The sequence below is a fragment of the Nelumbo nucifera genome, chromosome 6 (assembly GCF_055504915.1).
Source record: "Nelumbo nucifera cultivar China Antique chromosome 6, China Antique-T2T, whole genome shotgun sequence".
NCBI classification, from domain to species: domain Eukaryota; kingdom Viridiplantae; phylum Streptophyta; class Magnoliopsida; order Proteales; family Nelumbonaceae; genus Nelumbo; species Nelumbo nucifera.
Genome location: NC_142654.1, coordinates 9,767,346 through 9,790,226, shown reverse-complemented (window position 1 = coordinate 9,790,226; position 22,881 = coordinate 9,767,346). Strand labels below are relative to the sequence as shown.

At 37.3% G+C, this 22,881-nt stretch overlaps 2 protein-coding genes across 2 annotated transcripts; one reads left to right on the top strand and one right to left on the bottom strand.

Moving 5' to 3' along the window:
- The first annotated feature begins 3,483 nt into the window (after positions 1–3,483).
- Positions 3,484–15,612, top strand: LOC104587284 (uncharacterized). The gene is made up of 4 exons (XM_010244832.3): positions 3,484–4,421; positions 4,613–5,596; positions 14,648–14,695; positions 14,775–15,612. The coding sequence occupies exons 1-4, from the start codon at positions 4,221–4,223 to the stop codon at positions 15,201–15,203; spliced, it is 1,662 nt and encodes a 553-aa protein (XP_010243134.1). The 5' UTR covers positions 3,484–4,220; the 3' UTR covers positions 15,204–15,612.
- Positions 15,613–17,177: 1,565 nt separating this feature from the next.
- On the bottom strand, positions 17,178–22,646 carry LOC104587275 (sulfite exporter TauE/SafE family protein 4-like). The gene is made up of 12 exons (XM_010244821.2): positions 22,362–22,646; positions 22,111–22,270; positions 21,750–21,950; positions 20,824–20,888; positions 20,665–20,713; positions 20,499–20,539; positions 20,284–20,370; positions 20,152–20,202; positions 19,811–20,050; positions 19,455–19,548; positions 17,655–17,795; positions 17,178–17,551 (listed from the first exon to the last, which is right to left on the bottom strand). The coding sequence occupies exons 1-12, from the start codon at positions 22,536–22,538 to the stop codon at positions 17,472–17,474; spliced, it is 1,386 nt and encodes a 461-aa protein (XP_010243123.1). The 5' UTR covers positions 22,539–22,646; the 3' UTR covers positions 17,178–17,471.
- Between the last annotated feature and the right edge of the window lie 235 nt (positions 22,647–22,881).

The window sequence follows — 22,881 nt, the reverse complement described above, 5'->3', positions numbered from 1 at the left end:
TCCATTGTCTTTCCAGTTGGCATTTGGGACTTCCATGCGATCAAATTGGGAAAGAACTGCTGCTGCATCACAAAATTTGTTCACTTTCTGACTGTCTCTGTTACTTTTACCCCAAGGACAGGGATTCAGGCTGCTCATAAACTTGTCCACTTTTCTCTATTACCAACAACAGCAATAACAATAACAGTTAGCCAAAATGGATACTAATAAGAGTGTATAACTATCCCCATTAAAAATCCAGTGAAACTCCTAAACTTTCAAGTTAGATCCAATTTTAACTTACAAACCCATTTTATGTCTAAACTTGTCTATACACTTAGTTAATGATGTTCATATATTCTACAAATGCAAAATCTTATATTTTGTATTATTTTATATGTATTTGTACAATATATATTTGCATTTGTGTTCTTTCAAACTGAGCCTTGGGATAAACAAGTATGGTTGGAAGAGCTTTAATTGTGTCATAAGCTGTAAGTTTTTTCTAAAACCAATGCCCCTAACCATTTTGGAAGAGACAACAAAATAGGGATGCAAACGGATTGGATCGGATCTGAATCAGGGTATATTCGAATTCAATTTGATATTGTTTATGTCGGATACGATCTGACCGGATCAGATAGGACTTGATTTGAATTCGAATCCTATCGGTAACTCGGATCTGATCTGATCTGACTTGTTTTCTTTAAAAAATAATAAATTATTAAAAAATACTAATGCTTAAATAAATAATTAACATATATATATGTATTATATATATTTATAAATATATAATATATATCGGATCATATCTTCTCGGATCAGATATGGGGGTTGATTTGAATATGGTTAACTGATTCGACAACCCGAATAAGGCTGATCCAAATTCGACCAAATAGGATCGGATATCGGATCAGATTGAAACATGATCCGATCCATTTACACCCCTACAACTGAAGTTTTTCTTTTGATCCAAAAAATAAAAATTCCTAAATATTTGGATTCCAAATTTATTATGCTCATTCTCAGAATTGAAGAGAACCCCGGTTTCTAAAAATTGATTATTTGGCATGACATGCTTTGGAACAGAAGTCTAAAATATTTGTAGTTTGAGCCTTGAAAGCTCTAGCCAAAAGAAGAATATGAAAGCAAATGGGAAATACTAGGGCTACCTCTAGCAATCCTAACATATGAAGTTTTTCTTCTTCTTCTTCCAATTTAACTAACATCTTTTCTTGATAATTGACTTAAATAACAACTTAATTCGACTTTTTCTAACCAAAAATGAACAATTAAAGAGATATGGGATCTTATGGTTTAGTAAAATATTTATAAAATAGTCACATTCAAGTCTAAAACTCCTGCCCTTTTCATTCTTTTCTTATTAGTTATGATAACATTATTTATATTCAAACATTAGCCTAGAAAGCATATTGACGAGGGACTTTACACATGTCCATTAGAGGCCTCAATATATTCATCAAAATCTTTACAATAATTTTATATAAAACATGGCAAAGACTAATAGACTTATATATAGTAATCATCTATTTAGAGGACAAGTCCTATCTAATAGATGATACTTTCATTCTCGTCCTCACCATCATCATCATTATCCATGACTTTGAACTTATCATCTAATATATTGAAAGAAGAAATAGTTGTAAATATATACTAATTGATTTCATGTCAGGTTAATCGTCATTGTGAATTTAATTGAATGATGGGTTTCTGGATTAGGCCTACTATTATTTGGGTTTCAGCCAATTGAGGGGTGGTGGTTCAGTTGTTATGTTAGCTGGTTTGTTCTAATAGAGGTGATTTGAATTTCACAACCACCAACTTTGGGGGGATTGGAGATCTGCGTCCCACAATGTCCCACAGCACATTTCCGCCGTGTATTAGGAACATCTTCTGATGATGACATTATTGCTTCTGGTATTATCACTGGGAGATGTTCCCAATAAAGCATATGTCTTTATTTATCAAAAGCTCACTTGAATGCAAATTTATTTCTTTTTCATTGATGTACTTTTACATCTTATTATCAATGTAAATATGCATTGACTTGTCATTTATCAATGCAAAAATGTAATATTGCTAAAAACAGGCAAAAATGAACTAGAGTGTAAATTTACCCTGATATGGGATTTACACTCTATTTGCATCGTTTCCAAATACAGCCTAAACAACCCATCAATGACTATGTGGTATGATAATATGCTCAATCCGAATTGCCAAGCTCTATGGCTTTGGGCCGGTTATATTAAATCTCCAATCCACATCATCACTATATTCTACTTCATAATATTTCCCCAATTGATATCAACCATTTCAAGTGGGATTTTGCTAAATAAAGACATATGCTTTATAGGTAAAGAGGTAAATTTGTCAGTGCAAAACTAACCCAACTTTATAATTTATATAGACCATTTTACACTTTACATATTTGCATTCACACTTATTTGCATTGTTTCCAAACGCAGCCTTAGGTAAGCTCCTTACTTGACTCAATTAGTAGGGGTGCACCTCGGTTGACCCGAGTTAACATTTTATATTGCTTTGGGCTTGTGCCTCAATTCAGGTGAGGTTCATTTAAACCTTGACAAAAGCCCAACCCCATTCAAGTTGTACCTTTACTCCATTTAGCTCCTCTGTTGCTCTACATATATCTTGGGCCAGGGTGAATAGGTGATCATTCAGTTTATTTAGTTAAAAATCAAAATCGAATTAAGGGTTCGACTATGATATGGAAAAGATATGATATCTGAAAAATTTATAATCAATCAATTGGAATCATAAACGTGGTAGTCAATTATGTGTTATTTATTAAAACTCATGGGTGGGTTTTGATTGGTCAAAACTCTTCCCAAACCATACAGTAATTTCAGTTGAAATTGAAATTCATTAGCAAATGGTTATTTAAACATATAAAAACATTTCGATTACATCTCTATTACATTTTAATTTGGTTTTTCGATTAATCATTTCTTTTTTAAATCTGACAACCAAAGTGATGACAAATATACCCTATCCACACCGAAACCAATGTTTCAAAGAGATCGGCTTCAGTCAGTGCAAGGCCCATTCAAACATCGTTCGGACAGCCTTTACAGCCTTGTATTGAAAACATCTCGGCACTGCTGTGCTTTATTTCATTGAGAGATATTCCTAATACAAGTTTATAATGGGTGTTTGAACAGGCTTTGCACCGGTTTCTGTTTCAAATTGGTTTTTCGGTTTGAACCAAAATACGCTTGACCCTAGGATAGGGGTGAGGGCCGGACTGGGCTCATGTGATGCTCAAAGTAAGCCACTTATTAGGGGCTAAGCCCAGCTGGCCCAACCCAGCCCAGCCTGGCGATGATGACTCCTATTTGGAGCCTTTCATTCATGATCCACCACCACAAGACGTATCGTCTACATATTCCCAAGGAGAACACGCCATCGCCACTTCAGCCTTTTTATATGATTGAGTTTTTCCAGAGAAGAGAGAGAGATGATGGGATTTGGGGATTGGAGAGAGAAACGATAAGCACTTATTATACGGGAGTCTGGAGGACTAGATTCTAGAACTGATCAAATGTTTCCACAATACTCAGAAACCCCATGCATCATTGGTTCATGACCCACAATGGACGGCTTTGATTTGAGGTATTCCTGGGAGGAATCAAGAATGCGACAAAGGGATTTGCAGATTGATTTCAGATTTCTTCATTCGATAAAATCATGTTTAATTTAATCCATTAATTAAATTAATCTACGAAGAGAGAGAGAGAGAGAGAGAGAGAAAGAGAGAGGGAGAGAGAGGTTAGACGCAGCTGCAAGCGAGTGAGTTCGAACCAGTAGTCATCATCAGCTCCGTCTGCACTCCTTCTCGACACCCATTTATATGCACATCCGCTTTGAACTCTTTTTCTCTCTGTCGCCCTCTATGTAGTTCTTTCTCTCTCTTTATAGCCAGGGGTAGAGCAGTCGTTTTCTTTCTCTTCTGTTTCTTCCATTTCCCGGCAAGACAAACTGCGAGAATAAAGGGGGGATCTTTTTCAGTTCGTTTCTTTTTTCTTTCACCTGCAAAACCCTAAATTTATTCTTTACTCAGAACCCTCCCAGTCTGGGCAAGTTTCTTTTCGTATTGAATCGAGCAGAAGAATTCATTATTCGAGGCGGTTGATTGGGCTGCTTTCGTTTCCTATAAAAAGAAATATTTTTTTCGACCCTTTTTTTTATCTTGGTTTTCAATGGGAGACCCCCAAAAGGAAGATCGAAGCGAGAGCAGCGATTACACATCAGAAGACGAAGGAACCGAGGACTATAGGCGTGGAGGTTACCACGCTGTTCGGATCGGTGATACATTTAAAAACGGCTGCTACGTCGTGCAGAGCAAGCTCGGATGGGGCCATTTCTCCACCGTCTGGCTCGCTTGGGACACTCAACATTCTGTATGCCTCCAAAACTCGATACCTCTTCTTTTCTTCTTGTTGGTACTTAGTTAGCATCGTAGTTCTGTGTTGTCGACTGGTTTCTATAAAAAGAATCCCCCTTTTCTTTAATTTCTACCATATTCGAGAACTATGAATTGAGGTTTTCTTTTCTTTTTCTTTTTCTCCTATCATTTCTGCATATTCTTTAGCGATTTGTAGCTCTGAAAGTTCAGAAGAGCGCTCAGCACTACACCGAGGCAGCAATGGATGAGATAACCATACTCAAGCAGATTGCAGAAGGGGACCCAGATGACAAGAAGTGCGTCGTGAAGCTTTTGGATCACTTCAAGCATTCAGGTCCTAATGGGCAGCATGTCTGTATGGTTTTTGAGTATCTGGGTGATAATCTTCTGACGCTTATCAAGTACACTGACTATCGTGGAATGCCTCTTCATATGGTTAAGGAAATTTGCTTCCATATTTTAGTGGGTTTGGATTACTTACATCGGCAGCTTTCTATTATACACACTGATTTAAAGCCGGAGAATATCTTACTATTGTCCATGATAGACCCAGTTAAAGATCCCAGGAAATCGGGGGCTCCTCTCATTCTCCCCACTAGTAAGGATAAGACTGTTTTCGAGTCTGGGGCTGCAAAAGATGTTAAGAGTTTAAATGGAGATTTGACGAAGAACCAGAAGAAGAAGATCCGAAGAAAGGCTAAACGGGCAGCTCAAGGTTGTGTAGGGAAGGAAGTTTCTGAGGAAACTGACGCAGATCCCAAAACATCTTGTGCAGCTGACTCTTCTGATGATGTAAAAGCAAAAGCTGAAGCTATAGAAGACCAGCCTAGCAGTTCTGTCAGCAAGAAGAACTCATCAAACGCTGATGGGGGTAAGGAAGTTCATCAAGGAAATCAGGGTCACAGGAGAGGGAGCCGCTCCACTAGGCAGAAGCTTTTGGCTTCAGTGAACCTCAAATGCAAGTTGGTTGACTTTGGGAATGCCTGTTGGACATATAAACAGTTTACAAGTGATATTCAGACAAGGCAGTATAGATGTCCTGAGGTTCTCCTTGGATCTAAGTACTCTACTTCAGCTGACCTTTGGTCCTTTGCCTGCATATGTTTTGAGCTGGCGACTGGTGATGTTCTTTTCGATCCCCACAGTGGTGACAATTTTGATAGGGATGAGGTATGGCTTTGTTGATATTTTCAAATCTCATCTTTTTTGTTTTAGTTGTACCCTATATAGTTGGGATAAGGCTTGGATGGTGATGATGATCGTTTTTAAGCATGTTTATTTTCTATCATTATCTGCCTGGCCTGTTCCTTCTAGAGATTCTTGCAAGCACATCTTATATCAGAGGCCTTTTCTTTCTGTGTTAAAGATTGTTATCATTAATTACTATGTACTTATTGCACTTTCTTATGCAGTAATGCCATACTTGAGGGCTTTGATTTAGCAATTTTCAGGGATAATTGTTTGCTGTGCTGCATATCCTAGATCTCTAGTTAACCCAACAATTTGCTGGCTCATGACAGTCAAAAAGGAAAAGAAAAGAAAAATGATGTTTTTTTTTGTTGTCCTTTTTTTTCCTGGATCCCAAGACTCATTTTTAAACTTAATACTTTCAATCGAAGGAGAATAATGGTTATGACACTTGTTGATGTGTATTTGGGCATATTATTATTTTTTTGATGAATGTATTTCGGCATATCATGTATCATTGGTTTTATCTTTTATTCTTCATTTTGTTCATATCCTGGATTTCTGACTTTACTACCCTATTACTTGTTAGTTGTCACTACAAGAATCTGCATGTGAATTGTTAGAGGGCACATTAACATAAAATGGTGAAGTGGTAGGTTGCAGTAAATAACTTGCTATTGGCTCATTGTGAGATTGTTGATGGTGCTTGTTGATGGTTTGTAAGGAACTATTTGACCAATCATTTATAGCAACTGTGCATGTGTTGTGTCTTTCTCTGCAAATTTTTGTTTGTACTGGCAAAAGTCGAAGGTGGCTAGGCAAAAGTAAAAGAAAATTAATTTCTTTTAGAGTCCTTCTACAAGTTCTATTCATTAGTATGTATGTAACTGCTTAATGCAGCTTTTCTTCTTAATGGAGTTCATTGCAATATGGGTGTATATAAAGCCTTGATTGTTAGCATTGTTCATTGCTTACCTTTCCAGAAAGAATTTCTTGTCAATGGAAACCTTTTGGTTCAGGATAACTTGACTATTTGGGTTTCATAGTATTGGTTCTTGAATTAATGAATCATGAATGTAATAATAAACCACAAAGAGTTGAAATACAAAAGAGAAAAACATGATTGTAATAAGTAAATGTATGAAATAATTGGTGCTTTTGGGGGGTAATGAAAATGGATACATTTTGTACATAGAATGAGATTTATGTCTTTAATTTAATGGACCTCTTGAGATTGTGGATGAAGAAAAGCATGCCACTCAGTCCATATTTATGGTTGATGTGGTTGTTAATTGGAAACTGTACATTGTGTTCTCTTTTTTCAAATGATGTCAGACTTCAGGCTCTTTAATCGTGTAGGGAGGAACCTGGACTCTTTGAGGTCCCAGGTGGTTGGTATTTAGTTATGGTAGAAGTTAGTTGTTTAGCTGCCATAGTTGTCAAGGAATTGCCTAGGTGACAAGGTGCCCTTTTTTGGGCACCTTGCCTGAATCCCATGGCTTATATATAAAAAAGCACCTGTTTAGGTGACTAGGTGCCTGGCTAGGTAATAAGGTGTCTGCCTAGGTGACAAAAATCACAAGGCAGGTGCTATATTGTAATATTACTACTGGGACTGCATGTTATTGCTATTTGTGTTTATATTTCTTATTTAATATTATGCATATTATTTATAGTTTGTTTAAGGATTTTACGATTAAAATATAAAAATCCAAGTGTTTTAAGCAGAGAAAAAAAAGAAGTGATGGATAAAGAGTTTTCTTCTTTTTTACATTTCTCTCTCTCTCTCTCATATTAAACAGAAAAAGGGCTGTGCCCCATGTTCTTTTCCCTTTGTTACTCTCTCTTAAGATTTTTACATGCTACTGCTCTACTAAAATACTATTATGTTATAATTTTGTGTTTGAAATATCTTAGTACCCACAAAAATGTTGTGTTTGAAATATTAAATTAATTGATTTAAAATTTATTGTCTTTTAAATAATATGATTTACTGTTTTAAGAGTTGGGAGGGAAATCAATGTTAGTAGCAAAGATTGTTTCTATTTTTTTTTGGTTTACATATGTTCTGTTAGGGTATTAACCTTAATCATGCTTTTTTCTTTGTAAAATTCCAAGACCTAGGTGACTATGGGACTAGACACTCCACTGCTGCCTAGAATGGCTTAGACACCTTAATGACTATGGCAGTCACTAGGATTGCCTAACAAGATGGGATTTTTTTTTCTCCCAAGAATTCATTAATTTGGGCTTCTCTATTTGTAAATGAGATGAAGCAATAGAGCTGGTGGGAAGTGAAGATCTTGCTGTTTGGGGTGCTTTGGATCTTTAGGCCAAACTTTGCAAATAGACTAGAGTGTGAGAAGGAGATATTCATGGTTTCAGATGAGGAGAGGTGATACTAACCCATGCCACTTAGAGCTGGTGGATGATTTGCAAGTGGATTTAGCACAAGGGGCTATTCTTTGAGGACCACCATTTAGATCTTAAAGTGCTACTTGATGGTTCACTTGGGAAAGAGGCCAGGCCAAAGAATAGGAGTTCAATTTGGCTCCTTTTAGAAGGGATCTTAGAGACTCTGAACTAGACCAAGCCACTCTGCTTCTTAAAACCCTTGACCCAGTTTGTTTTGACCATTTTCCAAACCTGATGCTAGAATTTGTACTTCCAACACCTTGGGTATCTTTTCTTGTGATTCCTTCTTCCCCCAAGGTGGGAGATCTTTGCTGGGAAGTTTCTCTTGGAAAAATAAACACCTTGGACATTCTGCAAAAGAAAAGGCCCAACATTAGTATTTCCCCAAATTGGTGTGTCCTTAGTAGAGCTAATGGAGAAAGCTGACACCACTTGCTAATTTCTTGCCCTTTGTTGTGAAACTTTGGGAGAAGATTTTTGGTCTTTTTGGTTGTAGGTAGGCGATGCCCTTGCAAAATTGGTGACTCTTTGACCCTACAAACTTTCGGTGGGCTTAGAGAAGAGGGAGAGCTTTATGGAGATGTGTTAGGGCTGCTTTGGTATGGACAGTTTGGGAAGATAGAAATAACAGAACTTGCAATGATAAAGAGAGGGATGAGGATTCTGTTTGGGATTGCTTGCTAAACAGGGCTATTAATTGGGCTAAAGCATCGGAGCTTTTTTCACAATTCTCTTTAGCTGACTTGTGGAGAAATTGGGAAGTGATTGCAAATTCCTCTTCTGTTAAGAACAAACCAGTTGTTGCTTGGAAGGCCCCTGAATAAGGCTTTATCAAGCTAAATTTTGATGGTAGCAGCCTTGGCAATCTTGGGCCTTTTGGTATTGGAGGCGTGTTTAGGAATGCAGAGGGTCAGGTTATCACCTTGTTTTCTGGCCCAATCGGAGTGGGAGATGCAGTTAGTACAGAGGTTCAAGCAGTTTTATAAGGAGCACAGCTGGCAAAAGATTTGAACTTCACGAGATTGGTCATTGAAGGACACTCTAAACTGGTAATTGGGTGGCTGAAAGAGCCAGAGACTGTAGCATGGTCATATAGGGGGTGATGAGAAGATTTAAGTGGCTAACCTCCAATTTAAAAGTTAGAGTTCAGTGGGAGAGGAGATTGGCTAATGGTATGGCAGATCTTTTAGCCAACCAAGGGGTGCATAGGGATCAATTATTCTGGGCTTAGTTGTAATTTTGCTTTGTTTCTAAGGCAGCATCTCGTGCCTCTCTGTGGGAACTCTATCATGTACCTTTTGTTGGCTCATATTAATTATTCTTAATAAATCGCTTTGTTACTTATAAAAAAAATGACTCCTTTTAAGGAGGAGGAAATTCTCTTTTTCACGGTGGATCTTAAAGCCACATCATTGGTATTATCAAGAGAATTCTAAAATTTTTCTAAAACATGGGAGATGTGGCTTTGTTGTTCACTGTGAAAAGAGAGGATTTCCTCCTTTTCAAGAGGAGCAGAATTTTTTCCAAAGAACAGACAGGGCATGCATACTTTGATGTGGCATTTTTTTTTTTTTTTTTTTTTTAGGGGGGGGGGGGAGCTATGTATTGGGATGTTGTGATTATTTGGTATTTCTTTTGTACTAAATGTTTTTTCTTTTTTTTTTTTTGAAAGGAATGATATAGTACACTATTTCTCTTGGGTTCCTATGTCTAAGTGTGCTGTAGATGGGCTTTTATCCTTAATTGGTGGGAGTTGTTTACATAGACAATATGATGTGCTGGATGTAGACATTTTACTGCACTTGCGTGTAGTTTCTTGCTGGACATGAATTATATGTGTAAATCAGTATGCATTATTCTGGAGAATCAATAAAATAACTTAGCCTTTCTTTTTTTTATTAAAAAAAAGGGAAAAATAAAGTGCAAAGAACTGGTAAGGTACTCCTCTGGCCTTTTTCTTGCTTTTTGTGTCCAGTTCTGGATATGGTGTTGAATTTCTGAGGTACACATTTAGATAATTGTACTCATCCACATAGATATAATCACCCCACTTTCCTTTGGCTTCATGATTGGTGTCCATGTTTTCAGCTAAGGACAGCCTGTATGTGCTCCGTTCTGAAGCAGTTTGATTATGCCCATGGCTAGTATTTGACATTGGAGTTTGTGGTAATATGGATGCTGCGTATATCATGTATTTGATTCATTAATCTCTTCCTTTGCAAGGAAGGGAAGAACCCAAAGAAAATGAGAAAGAAGTTTACAATTGAAACAACTATATTATGGTTCACTGATTAAAAAAGAATAAAAAAGGAACGAAGGTGTTGATTCCAAGGAGGGTTATCTCTTTCATCCCCCACCCCCTTGCAGTCTATCCTGCTTTAGTTTGGCATTAAAGTGATTGATCTTGCATTAGAACTTGGCTTGGGAGTGGCTGCAACTTCTTATAAGAAGACAAGGATCCAAAGCAGTTTGACATATATCATGTATTTGACATTGGAGTTAGTTGGACACCACCTCAGGATGGATTTATCAAGTTGAGCTTTGATGGCAGCACCTATGGTAACCTGGGTCCATAAGGAGTGGGAGGACCATTTAGGGATTAGGATGGTCGTATTGGTAGCTATTATTCTTGGGTCCAAACCTCCAATTGGAGTTGGGGACTCCACAAGGGCTGAATTTTATGCTGTTGTCCAAGGAGTGCAATAGGCAAGAGACATGAATTTGAACAACTTTATCATCGAAGGAGATTCAAAGGACTATTGGATAGTTGAGTAGTAGTGAGAAGGCATGGTGGCTTTACAAAAATGAGTTCTTAAGAAACCTAAATCACCTGATGGGATGCTTAGAAATTGTTTATACACTCTCAGTTTCTTAATAAAATTCATTATTATTTATCAAAAGAAAAAAAAACTAAATTACCTGATCTTGTGCAAGAATTTGGCTCCAGATGTTGAATTGCATTTCAGGGTGACTAAAATCAATTGAATCACCTGGTTCTAAGTTCTTAAGATAGGTTTATTTACCCCCTTATAGCAAAGAGAATGTATTTAAAATCAAAAGAACCTCACCCCCATGTTAAACATGGTCTACTCTAGAATAATAGAGGGATGGTGGGTCAGGACTTTGGAAATTGGAATGTTGGCTTTTAAAAGTACAGCTCTGCATACTGAAAAATGTCAGCTCTGCTTGGTAATTGGTTTTAGTGGTTCATCTTAGACTCTGATTATCTGTGGCATAATCTAATAGTGCAGCTTATACCTCTCCTGTGAAAGCTATCTCTATTCATTCTTGTTTTGTTCAATTCATTTGTTATGATGCTTCCATATGTAAGAAGGTGAGGTTTTGGAAAGACCTCAGGTGTGAAAACGACCCTTTGAAGGATCTCTTCCCATCCATCTACTCATTTTTTTTTTTTTTGGTAAGACTATGTCCATCTTCATGCTGGTAAGGCTATGCCATTGTGGATGGATTAGCAAAACTAGGTGCTATTTTAGAGACCTTGTATTGTGACAAAGTTCCACCTGTGTAATTTTTAGGGGTCTGACCCCTGTTTTGTACTTGTACACCTTGTGTACCCTCTTTCTTTCAACAAAATCAGTTAACTTTTCTAAAAAAGGGATTTGGAGTGCAACCTAGTGCTTAGCTTGTTATCTTCTTTGGAAGGGGTATTCTTTGATACTTTGATTCCTGATTCTTGTATTTGGACTATTTCTCTGTTTGGGCATTTTTTTTGTGCCTTCTTTCACAAGCCTTGGTTGGTAGTTGTCCTCCTCCCCAGATGTTCCATGCTAACTCTATTTTATTGGGGTCTACTCGCAAAGATGAATTCTTGTGAAACATTGCAAAAGAGACCTAGTACTTGCTTGCCACTAGACTCACCACATAAGTTCTTTTTTTGTGTGATGCAAGTGGGGAATCTACTTTTCATCTACTAATCTCCTGAGGTTATGTATCCTGTGTTTGAGAAATGGTTATTTGCCCTTTTTGGTTGCAGGTGGGCCCAACCCAATGACATGGTAAGTTTCTTTATGACCTTATTTTTCAATCCTAAAAAGAAGGGATAAAATTTATGTGGAGATGCACAAGAGCTATCACCATCTTGTGGGTGCTTTGGGAGGAGAGAAATGCAAGAATATTCAATGAGCCAAGAAGACCCTAGGAGACTTTCATTGGGATTTTGTTAGTAGGAAACTAAGAGTGGTGAGCAGATCCTATATATTTTTTGATTATTTGTGTAATGATGATATATTAAGAGGATGGCGGTATATAGAAAACTCTTCAACTTCAAGAATTAGTATCTCAAGGGAGTGGTATCCTCCTGCATTGAATTGGATAATGCTTAACTCTAATGGGGCATACCCTTGGAAATCCAGTCTCATCGAGAATAGGAGCAAGTTTTGGAGATAGTTCAGGCTTCATTATTGCTATTTACTTAGGCCTTATGTGTGGGGGACTACAAGGGTAGAATTACATGCTGTCCTGTAAGGATTGGAGATTGGAAAGAGGTTGAAAATGCAAAACGTAATGGTTGAAGGGAATTCAAAAACAGTAGTGAGGTGGCAACGTATGACAGTAGCGGAACATGGCAATAGTGGAACACTATGAGGGAAACCAAGCAACTTGCTAGGGACCTTGTAGTGGCTTGGAATTGGACTCAAAGATCATCCAACAGATAACTAACTCACTCATAAGAGAAGGGGTAATCAGGGATCAGTTGTACTGGAGGGTAACAAACTACTATGGCATATAATTATTATGTGGGGTAAGGTAGCTAGATTAACCTAAGACATGTATATGCCCTGTACTATATGTTTTATACTAGCATTCATTAATCAATAAATTTCATTTTACCTATCAAAAAAAAAAAGCTTTAGCCATCCCCTTTTCAACCTTTCACCAGCTCCTCTCAGTTTTTATTTTATATTTTCCTTTACGTTTTCCTCTGTTCTTTTTTTTTTCTTTATTGGTATAAAGAAAATTAAGCAGAAACAGAGGGGAGGGAAACCCTTTTGGGCTAGCTCCAGAAACAGAGGAAGGGACATTTTCCTCTGTTCGTGGTGCTTATAACACTAGATCTTTCTTCAATCCATGTCACTTGTAAGCCATAGTTTCTTAAGTTCTCATTCAAGAAGATTGTAGACCTCGTGGATCTCCTGCTTGTGTCAGAGGCTGCCTTGGTTCTACTACCTTCCCTGTTTTCCAACCTTGTGTCCCCATGCAAGTGATACTCTTGCATGCTCTATCCGTTAGCATTCCATAATCAGCCTTTTCCTCTATTCCTTGTTAGCATAATATTGCCTTTATGGAGTTCTGGAAGGGGACTTCAAACTGGTGGTTGAATGGATGTAAAAAAGCAATTTGGTGATTTGGACCCATAGACAAGCCATGAAGGAGGTGAGATGTTTATCATGGGGTTGGCTTTAGACATGTTAGAAGATGAGGACATGGTTTGGCCGATACTTTAGCCAAACCAGAAGATGAGCAAGGGATCATTATATTACAAAAGGGGTAGGGTAAACAAGTAAGGACCTATCATGAAACCAAAGGTAAGGTATTTGGGTATCATAGTTGGTAGCATAATGCATGCAAGGATCATTCCCTTGTGAGGCACTAAATGATCAAAAGTCAAAACTAAATAGTTGGTTTTTGAACTATGACCACTTAAAATTTATCCCTTCCATAATGCATCATTGATCCACTGGTCTTTGTTCCTTCACATATATGGTGTTTGTTTATGGCTTTCTAACATGCATGCACTCCATCGTGAATCATGGCTTAATAAGTCTTATTGGTAAAACTAGTGCTCAGTTACCCACCTTCAAATTTATCACTTGCCATTTGGATGTTCTATGAAGAAAAAATTAGAATTTTGTGATTGCATGTTCTTTATTTCTTCACTTTTTGCATGCTTTATTCACTTTCCATTTGATTTCTTTTATTAAAATATTGTAATCCTTACTTTTAATGAAATTTATGTTTATTGTAGTAAATGCTTTATCCATTTATTTTTTTATGCATTGAAGATCTGTGCTTTCTTTAAAGATGAATATGGCATTTAACAGAATATAATGGTGAAACAGGATTCATGTAACCGACCCCATATAGTTGGGACAAGGCTTAGATGTAGGGGTGCAACTTGGGTTGGCCTGAGTTAGCATTTTACACTGCTTTGGGCTTGGGCCTTAGGGCTGGGGCCTATTCAAATTCTGACAAAAGCTCAACCCGAGTGCACCCAAGTTGCACCCCTACTTAGATGATGATGATGGTGACGATGATATGTGCTTTCTAATGCCTGGATTTAGATGTCATGAAAGTACTTGCTACATTTTAATTATATTTGTTGGTACTAGAAGTATCAAAGTTGACTTGATGTAATACTAGGGTTAAATATTTTTGTAGTTTTTGGGATCTGACAATTTGCTTTGACTGGATGATACCTAATTCATGCATGTATCCCTATGTTCGTTTTAAGTTCAAATCCTTTCTGTTTAGGCAATGTTGACCGACAATTTGCTTTGACTGGATGATTCCTAATTCATGCATGTATCCCTATGTTCATTTTAAGTTCAAATCCTTTCTGTTTAGGCAATGTTGAGCATTATAACCTCTCTTTTACAGGATCACTTGGCGCTGATGATGGAGCTTCTTGGAATGATGCCACGCAAGGTAAGCAGATTATGTGGTGCTGAGTGCTTTGATTTTGAATGCTTTTTGACTTCCAATTTGTCAACAAATTCTCTTTCAGATTGCATTAGGTGGTCGGTATTCCCGGGACTTCTTCAACAGGTATGGAGACTTGAGGCACATCAGGCGGTTGAGATTCTGGCCACTTAATAAGGTTCTCACGGAGAAATACGAGTTCAGCGAGCAAGATGCAAATGATATAGCTGATTTCCTGGTCCCCATACTGGATTTTGTCCCTGAGAAGCGACCCACAGCAGCACAATGCCTCCTTCATCCTTGGATAACTGCAGGACCTCGGCTTCTTGAGCCAGCCTTGCCCTCTGTTCAAACCTCATCTGTAGAATGTGAGAAGAAAAAGAGGGAGAAGGATGAGAGAGAGGCAATGGAGGTGGGTGTAGGCAACATTGCAATTGATGTAACTGCAAAGCCTGTTAAAGATACTCAACCTAGTAATAAGCCCACCAAGGCAGCTGTTAATCCATCCAGGTAGTTTTGCGGCACTGTGCATCTGTTATGCAACGTTTTTGGACATAGAGCTATTTCGGAAGCACTATTTGTGTTCTTGTGAGGAATAATCACTTAACCTAATGGTTCATCATTCGGGATCTGATATGGATATGGTACATTGCGGTTTTGGTGCAACTTTGAAAATCTCTGCCCAAGTTCAGGTGAATTGAAAGGAGGGTCTCAAACCAGGTGGATTTTTTTTTTTTTTTTATTCTCTGAAGATTGTTTCCATTTTCTCACTTGTTGGGACGGTGTTGAGCTTCCCTTCATGTACAACTGGTCTGCTTGGCGTTTGTTGTACAACTTTATTGATATTGTAGGAGGGATTCATGTATCACAAATCTTTCCTGGAAATATACATTCTATACATTTTGTTTTGCTTCTTTATAGAGTTAACTTGTTATTGTGCTTGTTTAGGTTGGGGCTGGTTTTATCCATTGTGATTCAAATATTTTCCATTTAACAATTTCTAAAACACTTGTCTGGTGAAGACGTATAGTTTTCTATCAACCTTTTAGGCTGTGTTTGGTTTGAAGGAAAAAATGGGGAAAGGTAAGGAAACCTTTATAAAACTTGTATAGGTTTCGCTACCTTTCCCTTCAAACCAAACATAGCCTTAATGTGTTAAACACTTAAAAACTGCATTGTCTAACTGACAGCCAAGTTTCCCAAATGCCGTACTCCATCCGCTCTGAATGTGGTGATGTCAGTGTCTACAGTTTTGGTTAATCTTTTATCTCGTCTCTTTCTTTTAGTTTTTTTTTTATTTATTTTTATTTGTGTTTACTGTTCTAATTTGATTTTATGCATGGCCTTTTATCTTCGAGTAGAGAAGTTAAGAGAAGGTTTCTGTGAAGGCATTGGATCTGCAGGCTGTTGAAATTTGAAAATACATTGGAAGTTTGGAACCTTATTTTCAATCCATCTTGAAAACATTCGAGAGGAAAGCAGGCTGCCCTCATGAGGAGGGTATTAAAGAGTAGAGAAGTTGTCCATTTAATACAAGGGCTATCTTAACTGTTAGAAGGTTCAAAGAGTAGAGAACTTGCCCTTGCCTTGTTAAGAATCTTGACAGTAAAAGTAAAACTGCTAAAATGTACATCTGGAGTTCAATGGGCTGAGAAAAGACTAATATCAAAATAATAAAAATAGACATGTTAAAGCACTGTATCTCTTGTATTTAGTGTTTTGTGTATTTTCCTTTTTTGTTGTATTTCTTATATTGTTTTCAACTTCCTACTTTTCCTTTTAACTTTCATTTTTTGTGTTACTTTATCATTTTCTGTTAAATGGTCTATATGAGGGCAATTTAGACTTTTAAAAATGCTTAAACTTGCACATGCTAGTCTCATGTAAATCTTTTTTGAAAGTAACTAATGGAATGCCAACCGCAAGGAAGGCAAAGTGCTGAAATGTGAAAGTTCAAACTTCAAAGTGGGTATTTAATTTGTCACAAATGAAAGTTTGGGGTGCTAAGTGCCGCCACTCTCTAAGTTCAGGGAATGTATAATTGCTCATTCGATATTATAATTTATATAGCAGATATCACCAATGTGTTTGAACCGTTGTTGATCTGGATGGTTGGATCGTTTGGCTCAGAATCGTCCAGGCAACTTGTTCTATTTTACCCTAAACCTGGTCCCTAGTAAAAAAAAAAGAAAACAACCATTGAATTGGTCAATGGCCCATAGACCCATTCAACAGTTTTAGCTATATATATATTTTTTTTTTTTTTAATTTTTGTCAGAATGGCCTGTCTGTCCAAACCAGACAGTCGAACCGACCCAGAAATCAGTGGGCAGAACGGTTCCAATTCTAGGTCGGTTTTTCAATTAAAAAGAGAATTGATTATTGGTGCTACCAAGACGATTCTAGTGATCATTGCTCTACCCATCAAGCTTCTCAGTCCATTGGTGGCAAGGCAACATGGCATCTTCTAGCACAATTATATCATAGGTAAGGTAAGCAATCAACTTGTCTTAGTGTTAACCAAAAGCTAACATAAAAAAAACAAAAAAAAAAAACAGAGGTGGTGTTAACAAGTAGGTAGTCAACACCCAACAGCAACCATGGGAGACATCATTATTATTATTATTATTAATTGTTTAGATAGCAATATAGTTGGGCTGGTCAATCAGGTGTTGGCCAACGCCCTTTGTACTGATTTTGGTAGAATTCAAGCCAATCTCTCTTATCCTCTTCCTTCCCTTTCTGTGAGCTCTCTATCTGCTATCTGCTATGGAGGAAGTAATCAACTTTCACAGAAGCACAGGAAACCCATGTACTCATGGTTATGTATCATTAGGATACTGTTCTTGATGCCAGCGACGCCTGCAAAAAATAAAAAATGTGAAGGCAGAGGTCCCAGTTTACTCTCTTATGGCAAGTATAGACTGAAGACAGAAGACAGAATGTGGGAAGAAACTAGAGTTACCCATTGTTACTGCGCTTGCAAAGATGACAGAAGACAGAATAAAGACTACAATGGAAGTTCTCTTTAGAAATTCAATCACTTTTCTTATAAGGAACTGTCCCCATAATCCGGCCATCATTGACACTGCTATAAGATACAAAGCTGCAAATAGGAATTGTGTATGTTGAGATGAATGTGTGGATATGTCCTTCTCTTTCTATAAACAAATAGGAAAAAAACTACCTGGAGATGTCTTTCTATAGACAGTAAAAACCATTTTAATTTTGGTACAAGGAAAATGATGCGGTAATGCTGTATGGAGCAGAGTATTGGACAGTCAAGAAACATGTAAAAAAAAAGTGCGGCAGAAATGTATATGTAGAGATGAATGTGTGGAGAAACTAAAAAAAAATGTACGTAGTATAGAAATAGAAATGAAATCATTCAAAGGAATAGGGAACAACTCCAATAAGTGATAAAATGAGAGAAAGTAGATTTGGGACATGTTTGGGAGTGCTTAAAAATAAGTACTTATTTGGGCCATTAAACATTTATTGGTATCTGAGAAATAGGCCCAAAATAAGTGCTTATTTTAAAAACAAGGGCTTATTTTTTAAGCCCAAATTTCCAGCCTCTTTTAAGTGCTTATACCATAAGCACTTATTCAATTTTTTTTTCTTTCAAAATTATCCTTAGTTGAATTTTGAAATACCACTTATAAAATTATCCCTAGTTGAATTTTATAAAAGTACTTTTATGAAAGCACTTTTATTAAAGTACTACTTTTATAAAGGTGCTTTCATAAAAGTGCTTTTGTAGGGGTACTTTCATAAAAATACTTTTATTAAAGTGCTTTCAAAGGGTATATTTTGAAAATTTGAAAAAAATGAAGGACAAAATAGTCACAAATGCTTATTTAAGTGCTTATTAGAGAAAAAGACTAACAAACGCCCAATATAAAATAAATGCTTATCTAAAAAATAAGCACTTGAAAAGTTGGGTGCCAAATGCAAATAAGTGTTTATTCGAATAAATACTTGTTTTTAAGCACTTATTTTTAACTTAAGCACTCCCAGATATGGCTTAGATGGTTTGCTTACATGCACACATGAACTTACTATGGCTATGTTTGGTTTCATGGGCGTTTATTGAAAGAACGCCACCACATTAGTGCCACATAGGCATTGATGTTTATTGCATATGAAACCATTGTTTGGTTTCATCGTTAATCAAATAAACATTCAAAAATGAAACGCTTTAATTTATGTACATGGGGCATGTGAGGAAACGTCAAATTCTCGCTTCCCTTAACCCCTGGGCATTTCTTGAATTGAAATGCTAATATGGCACACTTTAAGCTAAGGTAGAAGTCAACTTTATGGGGTGTTATTCATAAAATGCCCAACCAAATAGAAAAAGCAAAAAAATATTTAAAGTATCATTTTTCAGATAAATGTTTACTTGACAAACACTCCCTTGATAAATGCCCATGGAACCAACACTCCCTTGATAAATCAGAATATCTATTTGAGCATTGTATGTTTTATGAAACATAAAATCATACCTCCGGAGGTAAGTTTTTGAGACTAGAACAAAATCATGAAAAACAAGGGACATGTTTTGTGCATAAAAAACAAAATCATGCAATTCGGAGAACAAGTTTCTTTAAGTCCTTGGAAAAAATAGGAAAAAAAAAAGAAAAATTACACAACAAGGAACATGCTTTGTATATTTTAATTTAGAATCACAATAAAGAAAAACAATTCATATTGGAGAACACCCATAGTGACTTCCTGTTATTATATAATTTGGAATAGCTACCATAGGGAATAGGGAATCTTTTGAGTAAATAAAACTCCACCACAGATAGAGAGGATGAGAACATCATAACAAATGTTGCTGTAGCACTTGCAACCTACAAATCAAATACCAAATGTTAGAACTCAACAAAGCCTTGTCGCTGTTAAATTACATGGGTTGGGTTGGGCTACAAATCAAACACTAAGAATCTATTTGATTTGGAATTGGAATTGAAATCCTTTGAAATCAGAATGGTCTATTCCCATTTCTGAATATCCCATAGTCTGTTTGATTCAGATCCCTATTACCGCAAACCAAACATCAAATCACTCTTTGCATTGCATACCAGAGCATGTGCCAAATATCAATTTTCATACCTGGGGGATGACTCCAAGCTCTAAGAGGAGTGGCCCCAATATGAATCCACCACCAGAACCCAGCAGGCCACCAACAATTCCTCCAATGATGCCACAGAAAGCACAGAATGCAAGGTGCAGTGCTGTCCAGTCGATTGTGGCCTCACAAACTGCCTCTGAGTTTCCAACCACTCTCCTGTTCCTGCTCTCCTTGTACAGTTTCCTTGCTTCATACCCATGCACAAGCAGCGCCACCGGAAACTAATCAAAGCCAACAGTGTGTTGTGTATCGTCAGATTAACATTCCAGACTCACTCCAGAACAAATTAAGCAAAAGCATTTCCAGTGCATTCATCACCCACCTGTAAGACATTGAGCACCCAATACCATGCACCGCAGACTGCTGTACCATTCTGCAACCCAGAACCAAGAAATTAAATGTGGTCCTTGAGATTCTGTTTACAGAGAGAGAGAGAGAGAGAGAGAGAACGTGCCTTGAGGACCTGAAGAAATAGAAACGAAAACCATACGAGTAATAGCACAAGAATCCTTTGCCACCTCAAGTTGAAACGTAGTATTTCCTGAAGATGATGAAAGGTAAATAAGGAAAACAAGTTCAACTAATCAGCTTGGTTCTTAAAAAAGATAAGACTAGAAAAGAAAAGAAAAGAAAACAGAAGAAGAATCAAAGTGGATGGGAATGGCTCACCAACTGGGATTTCTCTGTTCGAAGAACCTGAGGCTCATACTCTGCATCAATCAGAGATGCAAAACCGATCGAGAAACAACAAGCAAATTATAATAAGTCCAGATTAATTATATTAAAAGAAAGAAGAAAATTTCTGATAAATCAATGTCTTCTATAGTAGCCTTACGTTCGCCATGATAGTTTGCTGGAGCTTCTTGTTGCTTGTCCTGTTCTTTCTGTATATTTTCCCCACAAAACCAAAAGAGCGTGGAAACCATTAATGACCATAAAGAATTAAAATAATTCCTCTTGGTTAATTAATTGTAACTCTGTCTTCAGAACCCACCTTCAAAATTATTGTCTCTTGATTCCACATCTCGATTCCCTTGAAAAAAGACCTCGACGACGTCCCTGTGGATTAGAACTTATGACTTATGTCATCTCTTACTTCTACTTAGACAGGTGGAAGTGCCCACCTATCTTCTCATCAAGATACAGTTTTTTTTTTTTTTTGGGGGGGGGGGGGGGGTGGGGTGGGGGTAAATTTCACGATACAGTATTTGGAGTATAGTTCTTCTTTCAACCCTAAAAAAAAAAAAAAAGGCCACTCCCACTCTTCAAATGATGTGAGATTATTAATAACGACCAACTATTTTAATTGAAGTTTATTAAAATGCTTCTACCAAGAAAAGGATTTTTGCCCCGTTTGCCATCTTTTTGTGTGAGTTGTCGGCTTTTTTAGATTTCTGGCAGCTTATTATTTGGTTTTTTTCCGTTTGGTTGGGAAAAGATTTATCTACTAAAAGCACAATCTTGAAAAATGTGAAAAACCTATTTCAAGTTATTTTCGGGAAGCTCCAAATAGGGCTTTTGTCTTTTTAAGTCTTCGTGTGAAAAGATGCACTTTAACCAAACGGTCTTCAAGCTGTTAATCTTAATGCAAAAATTCACATCGTCTTTTGGTTGTCGGGTCAACAGAAAGATGTTTTAAAAAAGACTTGCCAAACTGCACCTAAAATATAAACGTTTACAAATAAAACTTAATTTAATCTCATAAATAAATTAAAAAATATAACAATTGATCTTAAAAAAAATAAAAATTCTAACTTAAATTTACCATATAAATAACAGGTGATCATTATCTAGTATATATATTAAATCAAATCCCTCAAACTAGAGGATTTCTTCATTTAGACACAGGGCTCTCTCTCCTTTTAGAAAAAAAAAGGGAGTATTACTATGAGAGAGAGATGGGGTGACAAATGAATTTACCCAAGAAGAGAACGATGACGAGAACAGTGATGAGCCAGTTCGGGAAGGCAACACTAAGAGCGACACCAATGGTGATGCCAAGCATGAGCATGGGCTGGAAGAGAAGGGCCAAGTCATAGTCTATGATGGGCACGTCCTTTGTTGGATGGGGTACCCTTAAATTATACCAAACGGATGACGTTGATGCACCCATGATCATACCTGCAACACAAATAGTTACCCAACTCTCGTTATCATCTCACTTGTTTCTTCTCATCTTTTGATTTTCAAAATTATGTTTTCATCCAAAAAAAGTTGTTTGGTAGACTTCACAAAAGGTAAAAGCAGAGAAGGGTAAAAAGAGAGGAACAGATGGGTTTACATTTGGAAAGAGCCGCAGCAGATTTCGTATCGAATCCCACAATCAAATTAAGCATTGGAACAAAGATTCCTCCTCCTCCGACGCCACCCACCATTCCAAAAGCCGATCCTAGAAACCCAATCACCGTCGCCAATACAATTCTCCAGCTAAACTTCAATTTCTGATATGCACTCAACAACCAGAAAACTTTTAGCGCAGAGAGAGAGAGAGAGAGATGAATGAAAGATAGAAATGGAGATAGAGATAAATACAGGCCAAACTTTGAGGCGGTTGTTCAATGCTTCAGCTGGGTATTGCACTGAAGTTGAGTGTAGAGAGTATAGACGACGTGGGTAGTTATAGTCATGAGAATCGGCGAGGAAGAACGTCGACAGAATTGCCATGGAGAAACCACAAAGCAGATACAGTAGGAACCTTCTCGTTGTCATGTTGTCTGCCCTTGCTCTGCTCGATCAGCCCCCCACCCGACTCGAGAAAAACCAAAGAGAAAGAGTTCTTCCTCTCTGTGAAATTTATATTCTGGTCTGCTCGAGTAGAGAATAGAGACAGGGGGAGAGCAATACATTTCGCCTACGTACTTTTGCTTTGCTTTTTCATGGTGATTGGTGGGTGACGATAAGCCACGAGAGAGAGAGAGAGAGAGAGGACAGAGTCGGTAAATCAAAGCAAACGGGATTTCATTGTCCAATTCAACAGTAACAATAGTGGATTCCATCATTTGTCATGTCGGGGTCGTTCTATTGCACTAAGGAGTCGCTCAAGCCACGAAAC